The sequence below is a fragment of the Malus sylvestris genome, chromosome 3 (genome assembly GCF_916048215.2).
Source record: "Malus sylvestris chromosome 3, drMalSylv7.2, whole genome shotgun sequence".
NCBI classification, from domain to species: domain Eukaryota; kingdom Viridiplantae; phylum Streptophyta; class Magnoliopsida; order Rosales; family Rosaceae; genus Malus; species Malus sylvestris.
Window position 1 is genome coordinate 14,079,741 of NC_062262.1, and position 21,207 is coordinate 14,100,947.

The window sequence follows — 21,207 nt, forward strand, 5'->3', positions numbered from 1 at the left end:
ATCACCTGGTTGTTGGCATGAAGGAGAGTACGGGTTGTACATTTCATCACCTGGTTGGTGGCATGAATGGCTAGTTGCCAAATGATATTAGAGTACGAGTTGTACATTTCATCACCTGGTTGGTGGTAATAGCGGCGGGTTGCCGAATAATTTTGGAGTACTGGGCGTACTTTTGATCACCTGGTTGGTGGTAATAGTGGTAGGTTGTCGAATAATTGTGGAGTACTAGGCGTACTTTTGATCGCCTGGTTGGAGTTATTTTGGGCATATGGGCATTCGCCCTCTACATAACATTCCAACCCATTTGTTTTGGGCTTTGCCGTTTTTTATTTATTTTTTATTTTTTTATTTTTTTTATTACCCTCTGATGGGGTTTATACAGATGTATCCGAAAGATAAGAAAAATAATTTACATCATTCAGAAATAAGAAAAGTAAATCACATCTTTTTGGTGGGGTGTTTATTCCTTGCTTTTGCAGTGTCCTCATGTGCCTCTCTTTTACTTTTCTCTTTTTCTTTCTTTTTGCAGATGACATATAAGGAAATAACGACATTTCCCTTTTCTTTTTGCTTTTGCTTTTGCTTTCGTTTTCAGCTTACTTGATTGCTTTTGCCTTCTTCTTTTCTCTTTTCTGCTTCACCTCTCTCCGTTTCTTCACTTGGCAGACAAAAGGAATCACGATAGAAATAATAATATGAAGCTTTATCTTTTTAGAGTGGGCATCTTCTTAAAGGCAACTCTGTTCTCCTTTCTAGTGAGACCGACGTATCATCCAAAAAAATCAAAGGCAACTCTGTTCCTTCTTTTGTCATGGGCCAAAGTTCTCCTAACTTGAATTTTTCAGGCACGCTAATATCTATCCGTTCCACCTCAACCGGCACGACGGGGAATGCAGTTCTCCTAGGATTAAACTGGTGCGTTAGCTTGGGCGCCTTGCCCATCGGAGAAAGCTGCGGGTCTACAGCCATACCAGACGCCGATTCTCTAGGCTGGAGGTCATGCCGGAGTTGCTTCACGGAGCGGTGAAGCATCTCCAACCGAAACGTCTGGCTGTCAAAGAATTATCCGGCGTTGTTGCCCTTGTACTCCTCGCTGCTCCCTTGTACTCTTCGCTGTTTTGTTAGTTTGTGGAGAATGTTTCAGGCGAAAGTGGGACGACGAAGTGGGGCCCACACCTTGTTGACATGGTAAGATGATCGAAGTGATGACGGTGCCTTCGGGGCCCTTTCAACGTTTCCTCCGATGCCCACTAACATCGTGGCATCCGCCGTGCCGATGGTTTCAAACCTTGCAGCGGGCCAGAAAACCAGCAAGCATTTTCGACGAAGTCATCAAAGTCAAAACCTCACTCCTCCACTCTCAGCCCTCCCTTAGGTACCTTCTACGTTTCCTTCAATGCCCACTACCATCGTGGCATCCGCTGCGCCGATGATTCCAAACGTTCTATTGGTTCTGACGGAAGTGGCGTCGCTGAGGGGTTGAGGTGCTTGCTGTTGGTGAGGAGTGGATCGTGATGAGGAGGATGAGGGGGAGGATTTCAACAAGAAGTTCATTTCCTGCGTTTCTCTGCTACAGGGCTTGTTCGGAAGAGAATTCGAAACGGGTTTGGCAAGGGAACTCTAGGAGCTGCAGTTGCTATTGTAATTATTCGTGGCAAGGAAAAACTGGTGCACCTGACGGTGATCGTATAAAGGACACGATGAGGAGGAGGAAGAACAAGTGGAAGCGGAGTTGACGCGTTGCTGAGCGAGTTTCTGGAACGCGTCTCTTTCGAGAGAGTCGAATTCTTCGGCGCTCAAATCCCAGTCGTCGTCCTCCAAAGCCATTGTTGGACAGGAAACTCAGAGAGTTGCAGAGTGCCGAGTCATAGACTTAGTGAGTTACCACTCTCGTATTTGCAGAGTATTTGAAATTTTGGTGTTTTGGATCTTTTTTTTGTAAGAGGATAGCCAAGTGAGAGATAAAGTATTTGGTTTCCTGGGTTTTTTTTTTGGGAAAGCTTTGGGTTGTTGGGTTTTTGCAGATTCACGATGGAGGTGAAAAAAATGAAAAAGAACCGACACAACTTTTCGTATCGCTTCCCACAGACGGCACCAAATGTTGATGCACAAAACCGGAGGTCTTGGAACAACGTAAATACGACTATGAATTTGCAAGAAATGTAAATAACACAAGATGTATCGTGGTTCACCCCAAAGTTTGGGCTACGTCCACACTGAATATTGTATTTCTCTGAGAGTACGAGGAAGAGAACCTCTGAATATGAGAGGGGATGTGAGAGGGGTGAGAAGGCTCCAGAAATGGCCTCCCCTAATTGTGAGGGTGATAAGTCCTTTTATAGAATAAGGGCTCCTCACTTATTACATATTTGCCCCTTCCTTTATCACATAATTACATTTAAGTCCCTCGAGTATTTGTACGAGATCTAAATACGAGGCCCTAAATATGGTATAAACAAGATCTAATAATGAGTGTAAGGGAGGACAACCTCAAGAAAGTGAATCTTTCAATGATGTATGATTTCACTCTTTTAGAATGCGGCTTACTATATCTGATTAGAGGATTAGAGAGTTAAATTAGAAGACTTTTAGAACTGGAATTATAAAACTATAACAATTCTAGTCACAATATATTTGAATTACTTTATAACTATAAAGTTATATGACATACAATCAGAAAGTCAGCAACAAAACATATCTTCATATTGCATCGCTCAAGTGCAAAAACCAAATAAAAAGGCATACGTTACCCAGTATAGGTTGTCTGTTCCCACTTGCAAGTAATCAAGGGAGAATTTGTTTTCATCATGCATGACATGGTAGTGTGTAGGCCGTTAGTTCCCTACACGAATGGAAGATATCAATTCAAGCTATAACAAAACTTAAGATTTCATATTTTGCAGTGAATAGGAGACGAATATAATACCTGGTATATATAAATCAACAAACATAAAATACCTGAATGCCAGTATGACTGTTGAGATAATAATCGAACTCCCTCGGATGACAAGATTATTTCTTCACGATGAGCTTGTGCAGTAACAAGTCCTCGGTACTAAGAGATCTATAGCCAATCCATTGACGCTACCACCTGTTGGAATAAATAAACATGTTAACACGTTGTGCATTTTTAATTGAATTCAAATCAAAATAGACGACTGCACTTACAGGCGGAATTGACGGACTGATGTCCTTTCCAGGTTGAGGATGAGTAGGGAGGATTGAGGATCCTTGGTGTAAGTAGATCTGGTGGTTTAAAGGGTTTTATGGAGACAAAAGAAGAAATCATAAGATTGGATAATGATACGTGGTGCAACATGAATGGTTGAGAATTTTACTAAAAATCTGAGCAGATTGCTAATGAAGAATAACACGTGGCACAACATCTATGGTCGATAATCTTACTAAAAATATGACCAGATATTATTAATGGATAATAACACGTGATATTACACAAATGATCAAGAATCTTAGCAAAAATCTACTACGATAATGACACTTGGAGATATGACGAAGAAAACATTAAAAATTAAAAAATATACGTGTGAATAGTAATTATCCTTGCTCTTGCCCTTCATTTTCCCAAACGGGTGGACTTGCATAAAGACAATTACTATTTAAGTGAATAGTAAGACAATTTTATTGCCCTTGCCAACAATTGTCATTGCTCACCAGTCATCCGTTAGGCCGATAATTGCCCGGGCTAATTAACAACTGGCAGTTATTAATTTAGTGAGTAGTAATTACTCGAGGCAATGACATTAAAAAATTGTTTTTTTTTTAAAAAAAAAAATTAATAATATTATGTTTAATTTCTAATTCTCTTAATTTTGATTTTTTTACTTTTTGTATTCTTTTATAATTAAATTTTTTTTTCTAAATGAATAATATAGACCGTCAGATTACAATTTTTTGCAATCCAACAGCCATGTTGTGCTACATGGGCTCAACCTTTTTTTAGATTTTTTTTTCTTTTATTTAATTTTGTTTGAATTAAAAAAGGTAGATTAATATGGACCATCGAATCTAAGAAATGCAACAGCCCACGTGGAAAGAACATAAGTACGCCTGTAGCGTGGATACCACCGACACTTTTTGGTCCACTCACTCTATCCTACTCGCACGTAAAGGCCATGCGCTTGATGCTCAAAAAAAATTATGTATATACATGGTTGACGTCATATCTACTTAGGCAGACAAGCGGGTGAGAATGACCCAATTGTTTGGTCTGAGCCGTTGGGCCACTAAATAGCCCCACTCATTTGGGTGGGCTGGAGCAGTTTTTGTTAGGGTGGGGGGATTGAATCACCCAATTGCAAGGGGGACTGGAGAAGTAGGGTTGCTTCAAGCAATGCCTTTGGGCAAGCTTAATCCACTCTAAGAGCATCTCCACTAATTGGTGGAGGGCAATGGCAATTGGAAGGCAAGGGTAATGAAATTGCCCTTGCGATTCACTCTAAACAGTAATTGCCTTATGCAAGTCCACCAGTTTGTAGGACAACGACAATGGCGATTACTAATGACAAATATTTTTGTTTAATGTTTTTTCATCTTATCCTCCTCATATCATTATCGTCATAATTTAAAATGTTTCATTTGCAAGTGTGTTGAACTTTGTAAGATTTCTTAAGTGTGAACTTTGTAAGTTTTTTTAATGCTTATAATATTTTTTTTTTATTTTGGTTTTTTTAGAGTTAGTTTAATATTGACCGTTGAATTTTTCAATTTTTTAGAATCTAACGCGTCACGTGGCACAACCCTAAATTTTTTAAATTTTTTTTACTGTTGGAAATCCAACAATTGTTGTTGCATCAAAATTGAGTAGTTTGGCTCTGGTCCTTCACATGGGGTGGCCCCCTTGTCTACTCCTTCTCCATTCGGGATCCACTTGGGCAGACAAGCAGGCAAAAATGGCTCGATTGCTTGGTCTGAGGGGTTGGGCCATTGAATAGTCCCATTGGTTTGGGTAAGCTGAAGTAGTTTTTGTTGGTGTAAGGGAATTGAATCACGCAATTGCAAGGTTAACTGGGGAGATGGAGTTGCTCTAAGCAATAATTGCATTTGTGCAAGCTTATCCACTCTAAGAGCATCTCCACCAGTTGGTGGAGAACAATGGCAATTGGAGGGCAAGGACAATGAAATTGCCCTCACGATTCACTCTAAACAGTAATTGCCTTTGTGCAAGTTTGCCAATTTGGAAGGACAATGGCAGTAGCGAATACTATTCACAAATATATTTTTATTTTTAATGTTTTTATTCGTCTTATCCTTTACATATCATTGTCGTCGTAATTTAAAATGTTTCACTTGCAAGTGTGTTGAACTTTCTAAATTTTTTTAAATGTAAACTGTGCAAGTTTTTTTTAATGCTTATAATAATTTTTTAAATTTTGTTGGTAATTTTAAGATTTTTTTGGATTTTTTAGAATTAGATTAATGTTGGCCGTTGAATATTTTAGTTTTTTTTTAGAATCTAAGACGTCACATGGCATAGCCCAAAATATTTTAAATTATTTTTACCGTTGGAAATCCACCAGTCTTAATCAATAGACCGTTAGAAATCGAACAATTGTTGTTGCATCAAAAGGAAAACTGTCCCTTGGCTCCACATAGTTGCTGATGTATGGATCTCCCTCGTGTTACCCACCAATTGGGTCCTACATGAGCAGGGGTGTTGAAATATCTCACATCGACCATATCTCTGAGAAAATAAGAGTTTAAATATCATAAACCCACTATAACTAATACCGAGACATTTTGTGATAAAACCTCACACCTGATGAATTGTACAAGTGGTAATTAACAAGTTGGGGACAATATCGGTGTTGTTGGAAATGGGTATTTGACCCGTCTCTCTGATATTTCTACAAGGAGTAGGCTTTAGTCACTAATTTTTCCTTGTGTTTCGGTTTCAATTCCATCTTATATGTCTGCACTTTCTCAATTCCCATAGAATTTTGGATATGGTTTTACTGGTACTAGTTCTTATTCTAATATGGGACTACCTCAATCTCCAACTTGGTTATATTTCTAATCCTAGCATTTTCAGTGGTTTTCATTCAAATGGTACTAATTTTGGAGGTCAGGGGAACAAATCTTTTAGAAATGACACTTACAAACCCAAAGGCCCTGGTGGATATAAATCTAAATTCCATGGCCCCAAGTTTGGTAATTCTTGGAGATAAAGTTTGTGTTTAGGGTTTAATTCTCAGTTCTGTAATTTCTTCTCACTCTCGAAGGAAACATATAAATACATTAGCCGCACATTTTGAAGCACAAGGAAAGTAAATGACTCTTAGACTAACTAGAAAACACAACCAAAGAATTATATTTGTATTTACATTTATTCAAATAGGGACTCAAGTTAACACTCTCCCTCAAGTTGGTGCGTAGATATCTCCTAGCCCCAACTTGTCAAGTGAGTTATGAAACCTCCTAGCAGAGATCGCATGTGTTAGAATATTTGTTAACTATTCTTCCGTTCTGACAAACGGAATGTCAACGAGCTTAACATCCAACTTCTCTTTTATGAAGTGTCTATCCACCTTAACGTGCTTGGTTCTATCATGTTGTATTGGATTGTTAGCTATCTCTTGTGCCACTTGATTATCACAATACAACATCATAGATCCCTTAGGCTTGAATCCTATCTCAACGAGTAAAATCTGAAGCCATAAAAGCTCACAAATATCGTGAGCCATTCCCCTGTATTCTGCTGATGATCTTGCCACAACATTATACTTTTTACTTCTCCAAGTGACAAGGTTACTAGCTACAAATGTGAAATAACCTGACGTAGATCGCTTATCAGTAATATTCCTGACCTAATTCGCATCAGTTTACCATTTTACCTCCATGTGTCCATGCTTCTTGAACATCAAACCTTTTCCAAGAGCCCTTTTTAAATAATTAACCATCCGCATTGCTGTCGTCATGTGATCCTCACTTGGTGCATGCATGAATTGACTTACCACACTTACAACATACACAATATCAGGTCTCATAAGAGATAAGTAAATCAGTCTCCCAACTAACCTTTAGTACCTCTCTTTATTCGTCAGAACTTGATCTTGATAAATTGCCAGATGGTGGTTTTGCACAATCGGAGTGTCTACTGGTTTGCATGCCAACATACCCGTTTCTGACAACAAATCCAATACATACTTACATTGTGACAAGTATATGCCTTCTTGAGACTTGACAACTTCTATTCCCAGAAAGTATTTGAGACCTCTAAGATCTTTCATCTCAAACTTGGAGGACAAATACCCCTGCAACTGTTTAATTTCTGTTGTATCATCACCTGTGACTATCATATCGTCCATATAAATAAAGAGCAAAGTCACCTTACCACCTTTACACTTGATGAATAAGGTATGACCTGAGTTCCCTTAACGATATCCATACTTCTTCATAGCTTGAGTAAATCACCCAAACCACGCTCTTGGTGACTGTTTCAAACCATACAATGCCTTCTAAAGTCTACATACCTTCCAACTGGAGTTTTCAATGCCATAGCTTGGTGGAAAATCCATGTATACCTCTTCATCTAAATCCCTATGCAAAAGCGCATTTTTTACCTCAAACTGTCTTAGGGGCTAATCAAGATTAGCAGCAAGTGATAACAGAACTCTAATGGTATTCATTTTCGCCACCGGAGCAAATGTTTCCTGATAATCAATACCAAAGGTTTGAGTATACCCTTTATCTACTAACTTTGCCTTTTATCTGTTAATAGTTCCGTTCGCCTTATGTTTAATGGTGAACACCCATTTGCATCACATCGATTTTTTTCCCTTAGGAAGTGTAACCACACAAAGTCTTATTCTTCTGTAATGCCTCCGTTTCAACTTGCATTACCTCCGTCGACTTTGGGTCTTTTAAGGTTTCTTCTACTCTAATAGGTATTTTAATAATTTTCATTTGTTGGACTAGTGCACAATACTTTGGGAAGAGTTGGTGAGTAGAGACATAGTTAGCGATTGAATATCATACCTTCCCTTATGGAGAGTACTTGTCTAGTGATTTTCCTCGATTTTGTCTAGGAGGCAATACATAAATTTGTTTATTAGATTATGAATAGGTACTTACCTTAAAAAGGATCCGTAGGACCAAAGGTATGTAGTCAAAAAGTTTGAGATGAGTTGTTTTTGTTGTTGTTGGGCTCATGGGAATCCACACCCAAGCCTTGGGCTTCACTCGTCCATGAGACAGCAGCAGGCCCATTTGCTATCTCGGCCTGGTTGTTCTCGGTGCAGCACCAAGAACCATCACGCTCGTTTAGGCTTTGTGGGCTGTTATCATCTGCAACAGCATTTGTGTGACACCCATAATTATCATGCCCATTTGGGGCTTTTTGGTTACCATGCCTACTTAGGCCTTCTTCCTTGTCATTTTCGTGCCCACTTGGGCCTTCTTCTTTCTTATTTCTTTCGGTGCTGCCACCTACAGTGCCAGTTGGGTTGATGCCTTCTACAACATAATCATCATTGTATGCCGACTCGATGGACTGCCTTCTATGGGCCCAAATACAAGGCCAGAGACATCTACCCATCCATATTCTTCCATTCCAATTGTCTCCCCCAGAAGAGAAAGGTTGGGCGGAAAAAAAAAGTTCATCTTTGGAGAATGTCATGTCCATAATGATGTATACATGTTGAGTAGGGGGATAATAACTTTTATACCCCTTCTATTGAAGACTAAAGCCAATAAAAACACATCGCACTATAGGTGGATCAAGCCTGCTCCATTGATTTTTATGAAGATAGACATAAGCCACACACCTAAAAACTCGCAGTTCGAGATGAAGGGTGGAAGGGAAAAAGACATGATCAGTAAGCATAGCTAAGGGAGTTCTAAAATAGAGAACATGTGATGGCATTCGGTTCATGAGATAAATGGCATAAGTTACCACATTGGCCTAGTAAGTCTTACGTGCACCCGCACCAATGAGAAGGGCACGGGTAAGTAGTTTCATGGAGGATACCCTTTTCTTGACAAAACTGAGACATATCCTGATTAATATATTCACCACCATTGTCAGACCAAAGTACTCTAACTGAGAGTGAATATTGAGTGTAAATCATGAGATAAAATATTTTGAAGATGCCACCCATATCACTTTTGTTTTTCATGAGGTATAACAAAGTCATCTTAGTGTAGTCATCAGCGAAGGTTACAAACCAACGTACTCCATGCTGAGTAGTAACTAAAGATGGTCCCCACACATCAAAATGAACTAACTCAAAAGGAACTGTTTGTTTAGTAAAACTTGGAGAATATGAAGCACGGTGGCTTTTAGCTAATGTGCAAACATTACATTGTAGTGAAGAATTTGAAATATTACTAAACAATGACGGAAGTAATTTCCATAGATAACCAAAGGAAGCATGACCAAGACGACAATGCCACAACAACTGAGCAGTCTTCAACTTTCCACTATTACGACCTTGAACTTGATGAACACGGCTCTGTGCAACATTGTCAACATAGTATAACCTCTTTTTCTTAGTACCACGCCCAATGATCACTTGAGTTTGAATATCTTGAAGTAAACAGAAAGACGAAAACATTAGCACAACGCAGTCTAATTGCTCGGTGACTTGTCCCATTGATAATAAATGGCTAGAAAGTGTGGGAACAAGTAAGCAATTATAAAATGAGATAGTAGGAGTGAGTGCTATCGAACCCGCCCCTGTAACCGGGGTAACACCTCCATTAGCAGTGACAATACTATCCTGTGGTGGTGGCGTTGTAGAATTAAATGAAGTATGGTCATAAGTCATATGATCAGTGCCTCCAGAGTCAATGATCCAACCTGTATCAAGATCAATTGATGCAATTAAGGCTTTGCTTGTGTTACTTGGATCATTGGATTGCTCACGGGAAGCAATCAAATTCAAGAGTGATAGTTGGGGGCCCAAATTATCCGAGTCCATGTCCTGTTTCCTTCCTGTTGGTGGATCTATGAATGGCTTGTTGGCAGCACTAGCATTGGTATTAGTGAAACTTTTCTTAAGTAGACCATGGGCTCCGTTGTCTGCCATAGCAATGGCAAGTAATAGCTTTGGTTTGTTAATTTCATGGTTTGGGATTTTAAAGGGAGGTTCTGGTCTCTTGTTTCGAGACATGGGTTTAGGATGTTTAACAGATGTCTCTTGCTTCAAGACTTCTGTGCTGGGAGTAAGCAGGCCTATGCCTAGTCTACCACTATCAGCTCCTACTCTCGGACCATTGGAAACTTGGGCTCCAGACTCGGCAAACCCACATTCTTTCATACTGGAGGTTAGCGCAAAAAAAAAAAAAAAATAGGGTCAACGTCCGTAACTTTGGCTTGCCCAACATCTGCAACTTTGGTATGCATGGCATGGTTTTCAGCCATTGAAGGCAACAAATTGTGAGGTCATGATGATTTAGTTTTCTAGGATTAAATCAAGTGTGACTCTTGTTTCGAGATAACACTTTGGTGGTCTAGCAAGTTTATATTTTTCTAGCCAACAAGAACTCTAAGTCGGCAGCCAAGGGTTAGGGTTTAGAGTTATTTCTTCTCACTCTCGGATGAGACATATAAATTAAATACATCAGCCGCACATTTTGTAGCACAAGGAAAGTAAATGACTCCTAGACTAACTAGGAAACACAACCAAATAATTATATTTGTATTTATATTCCTATTCGAATAGGGACTCAAGTCAACACTTGGCAATCATAGTTTGGCAACACTTTCACAAGATATGACACTACTCCTTAGTGTCAAATTTGCTCAACTGCAGAAGCTAAGTATGTATGAAGGGACAATAATTAACCTTACCAAGAGTGTCAGTTTGTGGTAAGAGGGGACACATAACTATTAACTGTAGGCATAGAGGTAACTATGCTTATCCAGGCACTTAACCGTTTGTTACATTTTTCGGTCAATTATGTATTTCAAGGTGTTAATCCTAATACTTGGTTTGCTGCTCCAAGCTATTCTTCTCCGACTTCATATGCTAATCAAGGTCGGCCCTTTAATGTCTTCTTTGCTATTCAAGGAGATCGTTTGCTACCTTTCGTATGTGCTGACATCTCAAAGTCCTCATGATTTTTCCTGGATCTGATTCATTGAATGTGGACATAGGTGCCTCACATCATATAAGTCTTGATTTCACAGTCTTGACTAGAGTAGTTTCTTATGATAGAGATAAAAATATTATTAGTGATAATTAACTTACTGCCAGTGAAGCTGATAAGTAAAGATAATCACAGTTGATTTTTATGTGATGATGTTCAATTCTTGGTGCATAACAAGGCAAGCGGGGTGATACTTTATTGCGGAAATAATAGCAACAATGAAGTGTTTAAGATTCCTGTAATGTTTTTTTTTCTTTTCCAACTTTGTTGAATCAAGGTGCATTCCCTTCTTTTGTCTTATTGGAAAAAGTTGTAAAATCATCTATGTGGCATCACATATTGGGACATCCCTCAAATGAGATATTGGCAGCTATGACTAAAGATTCTAATATTTCATATTCTAGTGATGTAAATGTTCAACATGTTCAGCTCTTGACGCATTGTAGAGAATGGTAGATACTCAACTTTGGCTGAAGTCTTCCAAATGGTGATACCCAGTTTTGGATGGGCCCACCGACATATAAGCTCTGCTTCAGCAGAGGCATACCAAACAGATCTCTCCAACTTTGGCTGAAACCTTTCAAACACGTTCGTCTTTCTCACCCACTTTTGGGTTTGTTTTTACAACATATGGTAGAATTAAGGCTTGTCAAGGTATGGCATCATGCCTGAAACATGATCCTTGGCACCTAAGACTTAAAACTTCAAGAATAAGGGATATTGTTCTTGAACCTTAACCCTGGAGCATCTACTTCTGTCTCGATGGAATAGATCATTGGTTATGCACCTGTTTGTGCCCCTGCCAATGTCATTGAGGAGTACCATTTTAGTAGTCAATATGTGAGACTAATTTTGCTCCACTAAACACCGTTGAAAGAGCAAAATTTTGACATGAATTGCCATGTTGGCCAAATCCACCTTAGTAAATTTTGATTTACTTTTCCTATGTTCTTGGATTCACTTTTGGTGTTTGTTTTAGTTTTGGATAATCTTATCGATATTGTCCTCGAATATGAGTTAATTGAATCATGTTCTTAATACATGTGACCAAATTCAATTAAACACATGATTAGGTACGAATGTGGGGAGGTTAGTTGTCTAGGTGAATGTTTCGACAAAAAAAAAATTGTCTGGATGAATGTGATACTACGCATACTAACTTTATATCTAAAACACATCTCTAGCAACGACTTCAGGTCTATCCAATCTGATTAAAGAGTATTGGCACACTCCTCATTGTATAAATGGTACTAAATTACCATTTAATAGACCTTATATTCTCCCCGATCTGGAAGAACATCGTTGAGTTTTAAGGATATTCGAGAGAACAATGATCATGAATGAAACCATTAAAGAAAATAGAGTAGAATATCTTTGCACCACCTCCAAAAATGTGCCTGAAGTTTTTCTTTGGGGCTAATGGGCTGCCTCTCAATTGGGATATGCCACATGTGGTCGGCTTGCAGCCAGGTGATTCAAGCAGTTTACTTGCTTTGGAACGACCTTTTAGGACGCTTAGGTCGAACAATGATGCCACGACGCATCTCCTTACCCAAAGTAAAGATCTTGTGCTTACAAGCACACTTTGCCAAGCCCGTTCATTGGGGAATTTGATTTTCTATTTCATCACTTGCAAGGATACGAAATCACCCTTTTTCACAATGGATTTAAGGGAATATATGTGGACTAATCCAACCAAAATACGGACAATATAAATACTTATGGTTTTGGTTGATGAATCGACAAACTGGTCACATGTTTGTCCCACACATTGTTGTTATACCTCCTGGCCGATTTTAAAGGTTCACCATCCTAATTATCTCATAAAGTTTAGAATACTAGATAATGCTGGAGAGTTTATATTGAAGGTTTTCGATAAGTATTGTATGTTTTTCAAATTTATAATTGGACATCGAATTCCCATGTTCACCCTAAAATAACCTCGCAGAGTGATCATAAAGTATAATTTAAATGATCGTGGACTTTGGTGAATGCACCAAGCTTTCGGTTTATGTCTAAGGCTATGCAATCTTGTCCATAGCTGTGATGGTCCACCTTGAGGCCTATTGCCACCCAACCTATTCAACTTTACAATTGGTTAATGGGTACGAACCTGACATTTCGTACTTCCGCATTTGGGTGTGCATTCTATGTGCCAAGTTGCGCCGCCTTAACATACCAATATGGGTCCTCAAATAAGACTATGAATCTTTGTCGATTATGATTCTCCTTCGTACTAGCGCTCTGAGAGCCCTTGCATGTGATATTTTTATCGATCATTTTGCGGATTGTCACTTTAATGAGACAGTCTTCCCACCGTTAAAAGGAGATAAGAACATCAATGTTCCTATAGATTGACGTGAATTTTTGTGGACATTGCCCACTATGTCTCATCTCGATCCCCGTGTTGCATAAGTATGATAAACAAGTGCGATGAATTTTAGCTTTCAAAATGTTGCTCTAGATGCATTCCTTTGATCTAGCTAAAGTGACAAAACCATATACCATCTGCAAACATGCTTACAAGGATATATGTACTTAACAGACCTCGAGTCTACATCTCCGAAGGATGTGCCGCCCCTGAAGGACGAATTGGTCGCCCTTGTTAGACGACCCGGTACCTCAGCGGATAACCAATCAATCTATCTCGGCCTAAAGCACGACATATCACTCGGTTAATAGGATTCACTTCCCTAGAAGAGGAAGGTTATGGCACACAATGAATCCATACTCGATCGCTATCTTAAATCATTTCCATCTCATAAGATTAATCCGGATTAATCCCGAGACTTTAAGTTCTTGGTCTAGTATATTAGTTTGGATGAGATAATGGAATTGGAATGAGATTATCATCGATGATGTTTTCACTTATATGGTAGCTACGACATAAATGAAAAGCGATCATATCGAACTGAGTTCCGTCAATTAGTGACAACGTATAACTGATTGTACAACCGAAATCACAATCCAGGTTAAATTCCTTACCAAGGTATGTTTGGACCTATAGTTCCTACACTACCCAAGGTAACCTTGTTGTGTTATTAGTGGGAAAGGAAGTGTAATGAGTTGAATGAAATAGTACGATATGATGCATGCCTTATGGCACAAGGTTTCTCTCAAACACCATGTAATTGATTGTAGCATTATAAATGTGGTTAGTGTTTCTCCATGGGGATATATGTATGAAGATTTATATGTAACTTCCCGAAGAATTACATAGACTTGATTCAAATAGTTCCAAACCACAGAACACCCTCTCAACTCGTATGAGGCGTTCACTTTAAGGTTGAAACAACCCAGCAGATGTGGTATACCCATCTAAGTGATTATTTGATCAGTCAAGGATATGAATGAATGTCCTTGCGTGTTAAACTATGAAGTCTTATTCCGAATTACTAGAGTTATAGCTTATGTCCATGACATGAATCTCACTAAGACTCTGGAAAAGCTAGAGAAAACTGCCTCGCACCTGAAGACAGAATTTGAGGTGATGGATCTTGGGAAAACTCATTTATGCCTTGACCTAAAGTTCAATCGTTGTTCTAACGTACTTTGGTATACTAGTCAAACTACACCCCGAAGGTGTTACCTTTGAGTATACCTATGATCTTCCATACACTATATGCAAATAAGACCCTTGAAAAGGTTATGGAATCCGAAGTTCCATATCTGAGTTCAATGTTGTGCTTTGTTGTACTTGGCTCATTACAATTAGATAGGACATCTCATTCGTTGTTGATCTATTGGCAAAGATGCAGCACTGTGCCTACATGCACCCACTGAATTGTATTAAAGACGTTTTTCCACTACCTTGGAAGTATTACGGATTTGGGCTAATCCCAATGCATCCTAAATTGATCCATCCCCCTTGATCTGCATAATGATGTTTGCCTTATTTTTTATGCTAACGCTGGTTACTTATCAAATCCGCATAAGGCACATCCCCGAATGGTTATGTCTTTATCGTTAACGATATTGCAATATCTTTGAGGTCCACAATATGACCTTAGTTACGAAATCTTCGAATCATTCCAAGACTCACCTCACTTCACTACGCCACATGTGAGACATGGTTGAGATCTCTTGTTAAGCATAGTCAAAGTACTTGCTATTTTCATCTATTGTTGAGTCCCAGTGACAATCCATGAAGACTGTGCCGCATGTATTTACCTGACTAAGACATGATACATCAACGAAGCATCTACACCACATTAGCAAAGTATCAAGAGATTGAAGTCATGCAAACTGATCTCGAACAACCTTATCAACCTCTACATGACGTCACTACTGAAGTCAACCTTCAAGAAGCTTGTCCGAGGAAATGGTATGCCTAATTATTCATATGCAATGCTTGTAGTTCTCATTTGAAAGTTCTGTCAAACTCAAGAAAAGTATCCAGAAGTATACTCACTTGATCTTAATGTAATGTACTCTTTTTCCCTGCAATTAGGAGCATTTTTTCCACTGGGTTTTTGCTACCTAATTAGGTTTTGACGAGACACCTATCCTGGGCTGGTCATACCCTTGTGAGCTCTTCTACTTGCGTTCAAAAGATGTTTAGTTTTGACTTAATGTAACTTCTCACGTTTCTCCTTAGTCTATGGGTTTTTATCCCACCTTGGGTTTTACCATAGCGAGGTTTTGTGAGTTTTACCTTTTATGTATTCTTCTGTTGATTTGAGACTCGCATTCACTCATTGTGCCAACAACTTCACCAACTATACTTACTTCATCGCTGAAGACTTGATGTGTCATTTACTTGAGTATTTATACACTCAAGGGGGAGTGTTGCAGTCCTATTAGATTAGGAATGTGATCGTGTAAATCTTAAAGTATTTGGAATATCTTTAGAAGATTCTCTAGGGTTATATATTATCCTATTAGAGTTGTAATCCTATTTGGGTAAGAAATTTATCTTCCTTACTATTATAAATAAAGACACAATGGGGTGAGATAACACACACCTCACAGTTACACATCTCTCGCTTTCTCTCTATTGCCACGCACCCTCTTTCTCTATCCTAATTATAGTTCAGTAAATTGAGCTTACAACAGATAATAATTTTTTGTAATGTTTCAACATCGTTATTTTAAAAAATGAAAGAAAAACAAATGAAAATGGCTTGAAAACTTTGAGTTTTAATCAAAATGACAAAAGGATGTTGTAAGTGAATAGTACAAAGAATGACTTTTTAGAGTAAAAATGTCATTTTCGTTAAAAGTGAACGGTACCGGAAGTGTTTCATTAAAACTCTCATTAGAATATTATTTTAAATTTCGATTTAATCGGATCGAGTCCTAAAATTCATAATCCAATATTGCATATGCATATGCAATAAACTCAGGGCTGGTTCTGCAAGTACTTTAGAGAAAACATTTTGAAATCAATTCTTTAATAAAAATGCAGGTTAATCTTTAAAAAGAATTAGAAGTGTTTCCTGATTTCAAGTGCTTTGAAAACTCAAAAATATTTTTCCTTCATATATAGAAAGTGATCCTCTTCAAATCCAAACCATCCGGATCCGGCGGACTAAGTAATCTCAGTTGTACACTTAAAATCGTGTAGCGGATATCACTCTTCTACTTTAACTTTCTCACTCTTTCTCTTTCTCTTTCTCCTCAATGCCATTGCCTTCTACTCCAGCAGCTATCGACGAAGCAGAACCATAGAGAAAGAAAGAAGAACAAGAAAATGTAAGGGGTCGATGGTCTTGGAAAATATGCGGTGGGAGGTTCGCAAATCCGGATCGTCCAGATCCGGAGAGGATCTATATCTAATTTGTCCTAATTTAAATAGGGACCCTTCCCAAATGAGCCTTAGTTGACAATTTAACAAAGTGAACATAACTTCAAAAACCACCTTATAACTTGTTAGAGAGAATAGATTTTTTATTGACTGGAATACGAGTTGTACATTACATGTGATTATATAAGCAGAGGAAAGTTTTACATTTTAAATCATCATTTATATAGTGACAGGTGTTGTATCATCCAGTGTTCTGAGTACATTGAAAAATCTATCGTTAGAGAGAGAGGGGGTTTGACCTGACAGATAGCTCGGGTGCGGTGCTCTGAGTCGCCATGATCACCCAACTTAAGTGTTAAGATATATACTCCTTTCTTGCTGAGTAGCGTCTTCGTCTGAACTAAACGATCGACATATAGCTCATGACGATATAATAATGGTTACAATATTAGAAATGTCCATAAACAGGGAAATTTTCATGTTCCTGATTAGGCTCAACTCAAAAATATGGAAATCCAGATACTTCTTTTGTATTTTCTTTTGCCACTTTGTTATCACATCATTTTTCGGATTCCAATTGTCTCAACTCATACAATGACACGTGATGCTGAAGATTTGATTGCATTTAATCCCTCATATTGTTTAAGATGAGCAGTGTTCTAAAAATCAGTCTAGACGCCATTTGGATGCTAGATAGCGAGGACCAATGCGATCTAGGCCGAAACGTTAGCCACCTATGCGGGTTAGGCGGGCTAAGCGGTTCCATTATTTTTAACCTTTTTAATTAAGTTAAAAGTTTTTCTGAATAACCTGCTTAAATAGTGAATTTTCGAATTTAGTTTTTGGTTTTTCTTATTTTTTGTTGCATTTGTGTGATGGCTATATGACTTAAGGTTCACTGATAGGTATGTTCGAAAGAAGAAATTGATGTTAACTAACAAATTTTGGTGCAGGTTGGAAGGTTCAAGCAGGATTAGCCATGAAGGAAGTTTATCAAACAGAAAACCCCACTAACATAAATTTCAAACACGAAACGAGTGCGGTACTTTATCAATTAGGAAACCCCATTAACAGAAATTTCAAAAGAGAAAGCTCCCCGTTTCAAAGGAAGTAGAGAACCTGCTACTAAGCAAGTATTTGAGGACACAAACAAAAAACATTCAACACTACCAGAAACTGGGATTTCTATGCTGCATCTTCCTTCTTTCCAATCCCATGTGACATGTTGTAGATCCCTCGTGCCTGGAGAAAATGCCATCGAACATCGCAATTAGATTGCAACAGAAACAAGGGAAAAAACAGTTTTTCTTTTTTTCAATATAAAAGGCTTGCAAAGGCTTAGAAGAAGTGAAGTAATTAGAAACTCACAATAAGGAACAATGAACTAGCAGCTAAAGCAGCTGGAATGGCAACAGAGGTAATCTTATCATACGGTCCCTTCAGGTATGTGTGCTTGTGGATGCTTTGGAACATCTTTTGCTTCTCATAGATCTTCTCGCGTGGTCGGAAGGGTGGTTCTGACATCCTGTATTACAGACATTATTAAAAGGTCGTTCTATGAAAGTTATATCCAAAAACTAAATTTCTCCAAAAGCAGAAAAACCTCATTGTTCTATAGGTAGAGGTTCCAACAAAAAAGCACCACCCAAATATCCCGTGAATAAGCACCATAAACCTGATAAGGGTAGCACAGGGCCTCAATTTCTAGAGACCCGTTAGACCAGACACTAATCCTTCCATGGTCCATTGAAAAGAAAAAAGGTTTAGGGGCAGTTTACCAAATTTGGTGATTATGGTCATAATTGGACTTAATCAACAAACAAAATCTGCCGAAAACCAGCAGTTAGCTTCTTCTAAGGTTGGAGGTCTAACTAAAAAATGATTCTGCAGACTAACAACCAGAACTTATATACCAGCATTGGTGACAACCATACTTGTCTACCATACAATCACTTCAAATGAGTTAAAACCACAAACAACCTGGACTCCATTATATAAGACGACCAAGTAGAACTGGTTAGTAACCACTACCCCAAATATAACTCAGGAACAACAGTTCAACATAGAACATCTCAGCAAAACAATGCTCTAATGTCAAAAACAATACCACGCCAGCAAGGAAGCTAATAAATCCCCATCAGTCCACACACTGGAAAACTGAATTGATCATTTATGAAATTTCAGGTTCTATGCCTGAGGCTTTCAAAGAGGTCGCACTTGGTGCGATGACAAGTTCCTTCGTCCATGAGCGGTTGGTCTCGGGTTCGAGACTTGGGAGCAGCCTCTTCATAAAAGGGGGTAAGGCTAGCCGACATTCACCTCTCCCAGACCCTGCGTAAAGTGGGAGCCTTGTGCACTGGGTACGACCTTTTATGCCTGAGGCTTTCACAATTTCAATTACACTATCTTATCCGATCTCTTACCCAATTACGCGCCGCCAAACCCAAATTAAAACTGAAGATTTTTGCCCCTTTCCCTATACATAAATCATATAAAAGCATAAAAGCATAAAAGCAGTAGCCTGCATACTGAAATTCCACAAACTGCACTTCCCCCTCAATTCCAAACCCTAAAACATAAATCTTTCTCAACGGTCAAATTATCAACCCACAGTATCAATCATTTGCCCTAAACCCAATCTTCATGAAACATTGAATCCATGATTGAAAACCCACATCATGATTGAATCAATGAAATCATTTAAAAATTTCACCCCTCCCGCTAAAAAAAAAAAAAAAAAAAGATTGGAAATCCTAAATGGGCAATATGTAATCGGGTCAATAAACATAAACATAGCGATCAAATATCAAAGATAACGATTAATCAAAACAAAATAATTAGCAAAGGAATTCAAAGGCAACAAAACCTAACCCTACATCTAAGTGTTAAAGCAGACGAGATTTGTGGGCGTTGGAATATTTGAAGCGGAAATTGGGGATTGGGTGGAGGAAATCTTACGCAAAATTGGAAGTGACTGGAGGTGGAGAGCAATCAGGTTTCGGAAAGCTGGCGAAGCTGCGAGCGATAAAAAGATGGAAGAAGTGGAAAATGATACGGAAATTTCTAGTCCGATTGGGGTGGGGTATACTCCTCTTCGGTTATATTGGAGTCCAGATCTGCTGTCCCCTGATTACCTCTGCCCACCCTGCGATTTCTGTCTACTTTTGGCACCTGTCCCTGTTTAACCCGTTAACTTTTATATGAGAGTTAAGTAGTACACAAGAGATTAAGGGTTGGTTTGATATTGCTGTGCTTTGAAAAAACGTTGTTTCTACTGTGTTGTGAGAATAAACAACTGTGAAATAAAGTAGCAGAGTGTTTCATAAACTTTTTTGTAAAAATGTTTTTGAAAAAAAAAACAGTATTATAGTTTTTGGTAAACTTTTATGTAAAACAGATGTGAAAAAAAACCGATTTTTCAAAGCTGGGTTTTGCAGCTTCTTGTTTTCGGCTTTTTTTTCACCCAAAACTGTGAAAAAAAGCTGAAGTTGAATGTTTACCAAACACAAAAAAGCTCTCACTTTTTTTTTATACCAGCTTTTTTCAGAATCACCTCAATACCAAACCAGGGCTAAGTGTACTTTTATCATTTACATATATGAATTCTAGAATGATGTACTTATACCAGTCGAGATGGAGTGTTAGATTCCACATCGCCCAGATGAGTGGATCCTCTATATCTTATATGAACATACCCACCTCTATTAGCACGAGGCCTTTTGAGAGTTCATTGGCTTTAGGTTCCGTATGAACTTCGAAGTTAAGCGAGAAAGGGGCTAGAGCATTCCCAGGATGAGTGACCCACTGGGAAGTTCTGCTGGCGTGAGTTCCCAGAAACAAAACCGTGAGGGCGTGGTCGGGGCCCAAAGCGGATAATATCGTGCTACGACGTGTGGTGAAGCCCAGGTCGAGGTGTGACATGGAGTCTTTTAGGTTATAGAATCCTTATTAAACCGTAAGAATCCTAGAAGATATTTAGGAGTAGATATTGCATTTTCTTAAAAGTGTAATTACTTTTGCCGCACTCCAATTTGTATATTGTAGGAACTCCAATAATATAGAAAAAACTGACTAATTCCATACCGAATCAGGTTTGTGTATCTTGAGACAAACATGGTCAATCTCAGCAAAGTTGACAAACTTCTCTCCGAACAGAATGATGATTGCATTGCTGATCCATATGTGCAGCTCTGTGACGAAAAATATTCAATCCGTGATCAGAATTATGAGGTATTAGTGTTCCTACCCACTTTACTTCGGCTTTGGAAAATCATGCTCCCACAATGATAGAGATGATCAAGTAACCTTTGTTTTCTAGGTCCTAGATGATAAAGTCAATACATATATAATTT

General features: G+C 38.5%; 1 protein-coding gene and 1 long non-coding RNA gene across 4 annotated transcripts; both read right to left on the bottom strand.

The window, feature by feature from the left end:
• Positions 1-2,617: 2,617 nt before the first annotated feature.
• LOC126616909 (uncharacterized) lies at positions 2,618-3,236 on the bottom strand. Its single transcript, XR_007621293.1, has 3 exons — positions 3,169-3,236; positions 2,959-3,091; positions 2,618-2,842 (listed from the first exon to the last, which is right to left on the bottom strand). It is a non-coding gene; the product is annotated as an uncharacterized LOC126616909 (long non-coding RNA).
• A 14,608-nt stretch (positions 3,237-17,844) lies between these two features.
• LOC126617477 (uncharacterized) lies at positions 17,845-19,981 on the bottom strand. 3 transcript variants are annotated; one of them, XM_050285568.1, is made up of 3 exons: positions 19,814-19,981; positions 18,224-18,380; positions 17,845-18,097 (listed from the first exon to the last, which is right to left on the bottom strand). In XM_050285568.1, the coding sequence occupies exons 2-3, from the start codon at positions 18,377-18,379 to the stop codon at positions 18,041-18,043; spliced, it is 213 nt and encodes a 70-aa protein (XP_050141525.1). In that variant the 5' UTR covers position 18,380; positions 19,814-19,981; the 3' UTR covers positions 17,845-18,040. The 3 variants fall into 3 exon arrangements, with proteins under 3 accessions (XP_050141525.1, XP_050141524.1, XP_050141522.1); XM_050285567.1 differs by having other exon boundaries at positions 19,732-19,940; XM_050285565.1 differs by lacking the exon at positions 19,814-19,981 and adding an exon at positions 18,459-18,603.
• Between the last annotated feature and the right edge of the window lie 1,226 nt (positions 19,982-21,207).

Bases quoted from the DNA above. Each gene is read 5' to 3' on its own strand.
- LOC126617477 (XM_050285565.1), bottom strand. From the start codon at position 18,526: ATGGTGCTTATTCACGGGATATTTGGGTGGTGCTTTTTTGTTGGAACC. The intron at 18,381-18,458 runs GTTTTTCTGCTT...TCTGTAATACAG, and splicing joins TCTACCTATAGAACAATGAG to GATGTCAGAACCACCCTTCC. The intron at 18,098-18,223 runs GTGAGTTTCTAA...CATTTTCTCCAG, and splicing joins CTAGTTCATTGTTCCTTATT to GCACGAGGGATCTACAACAT.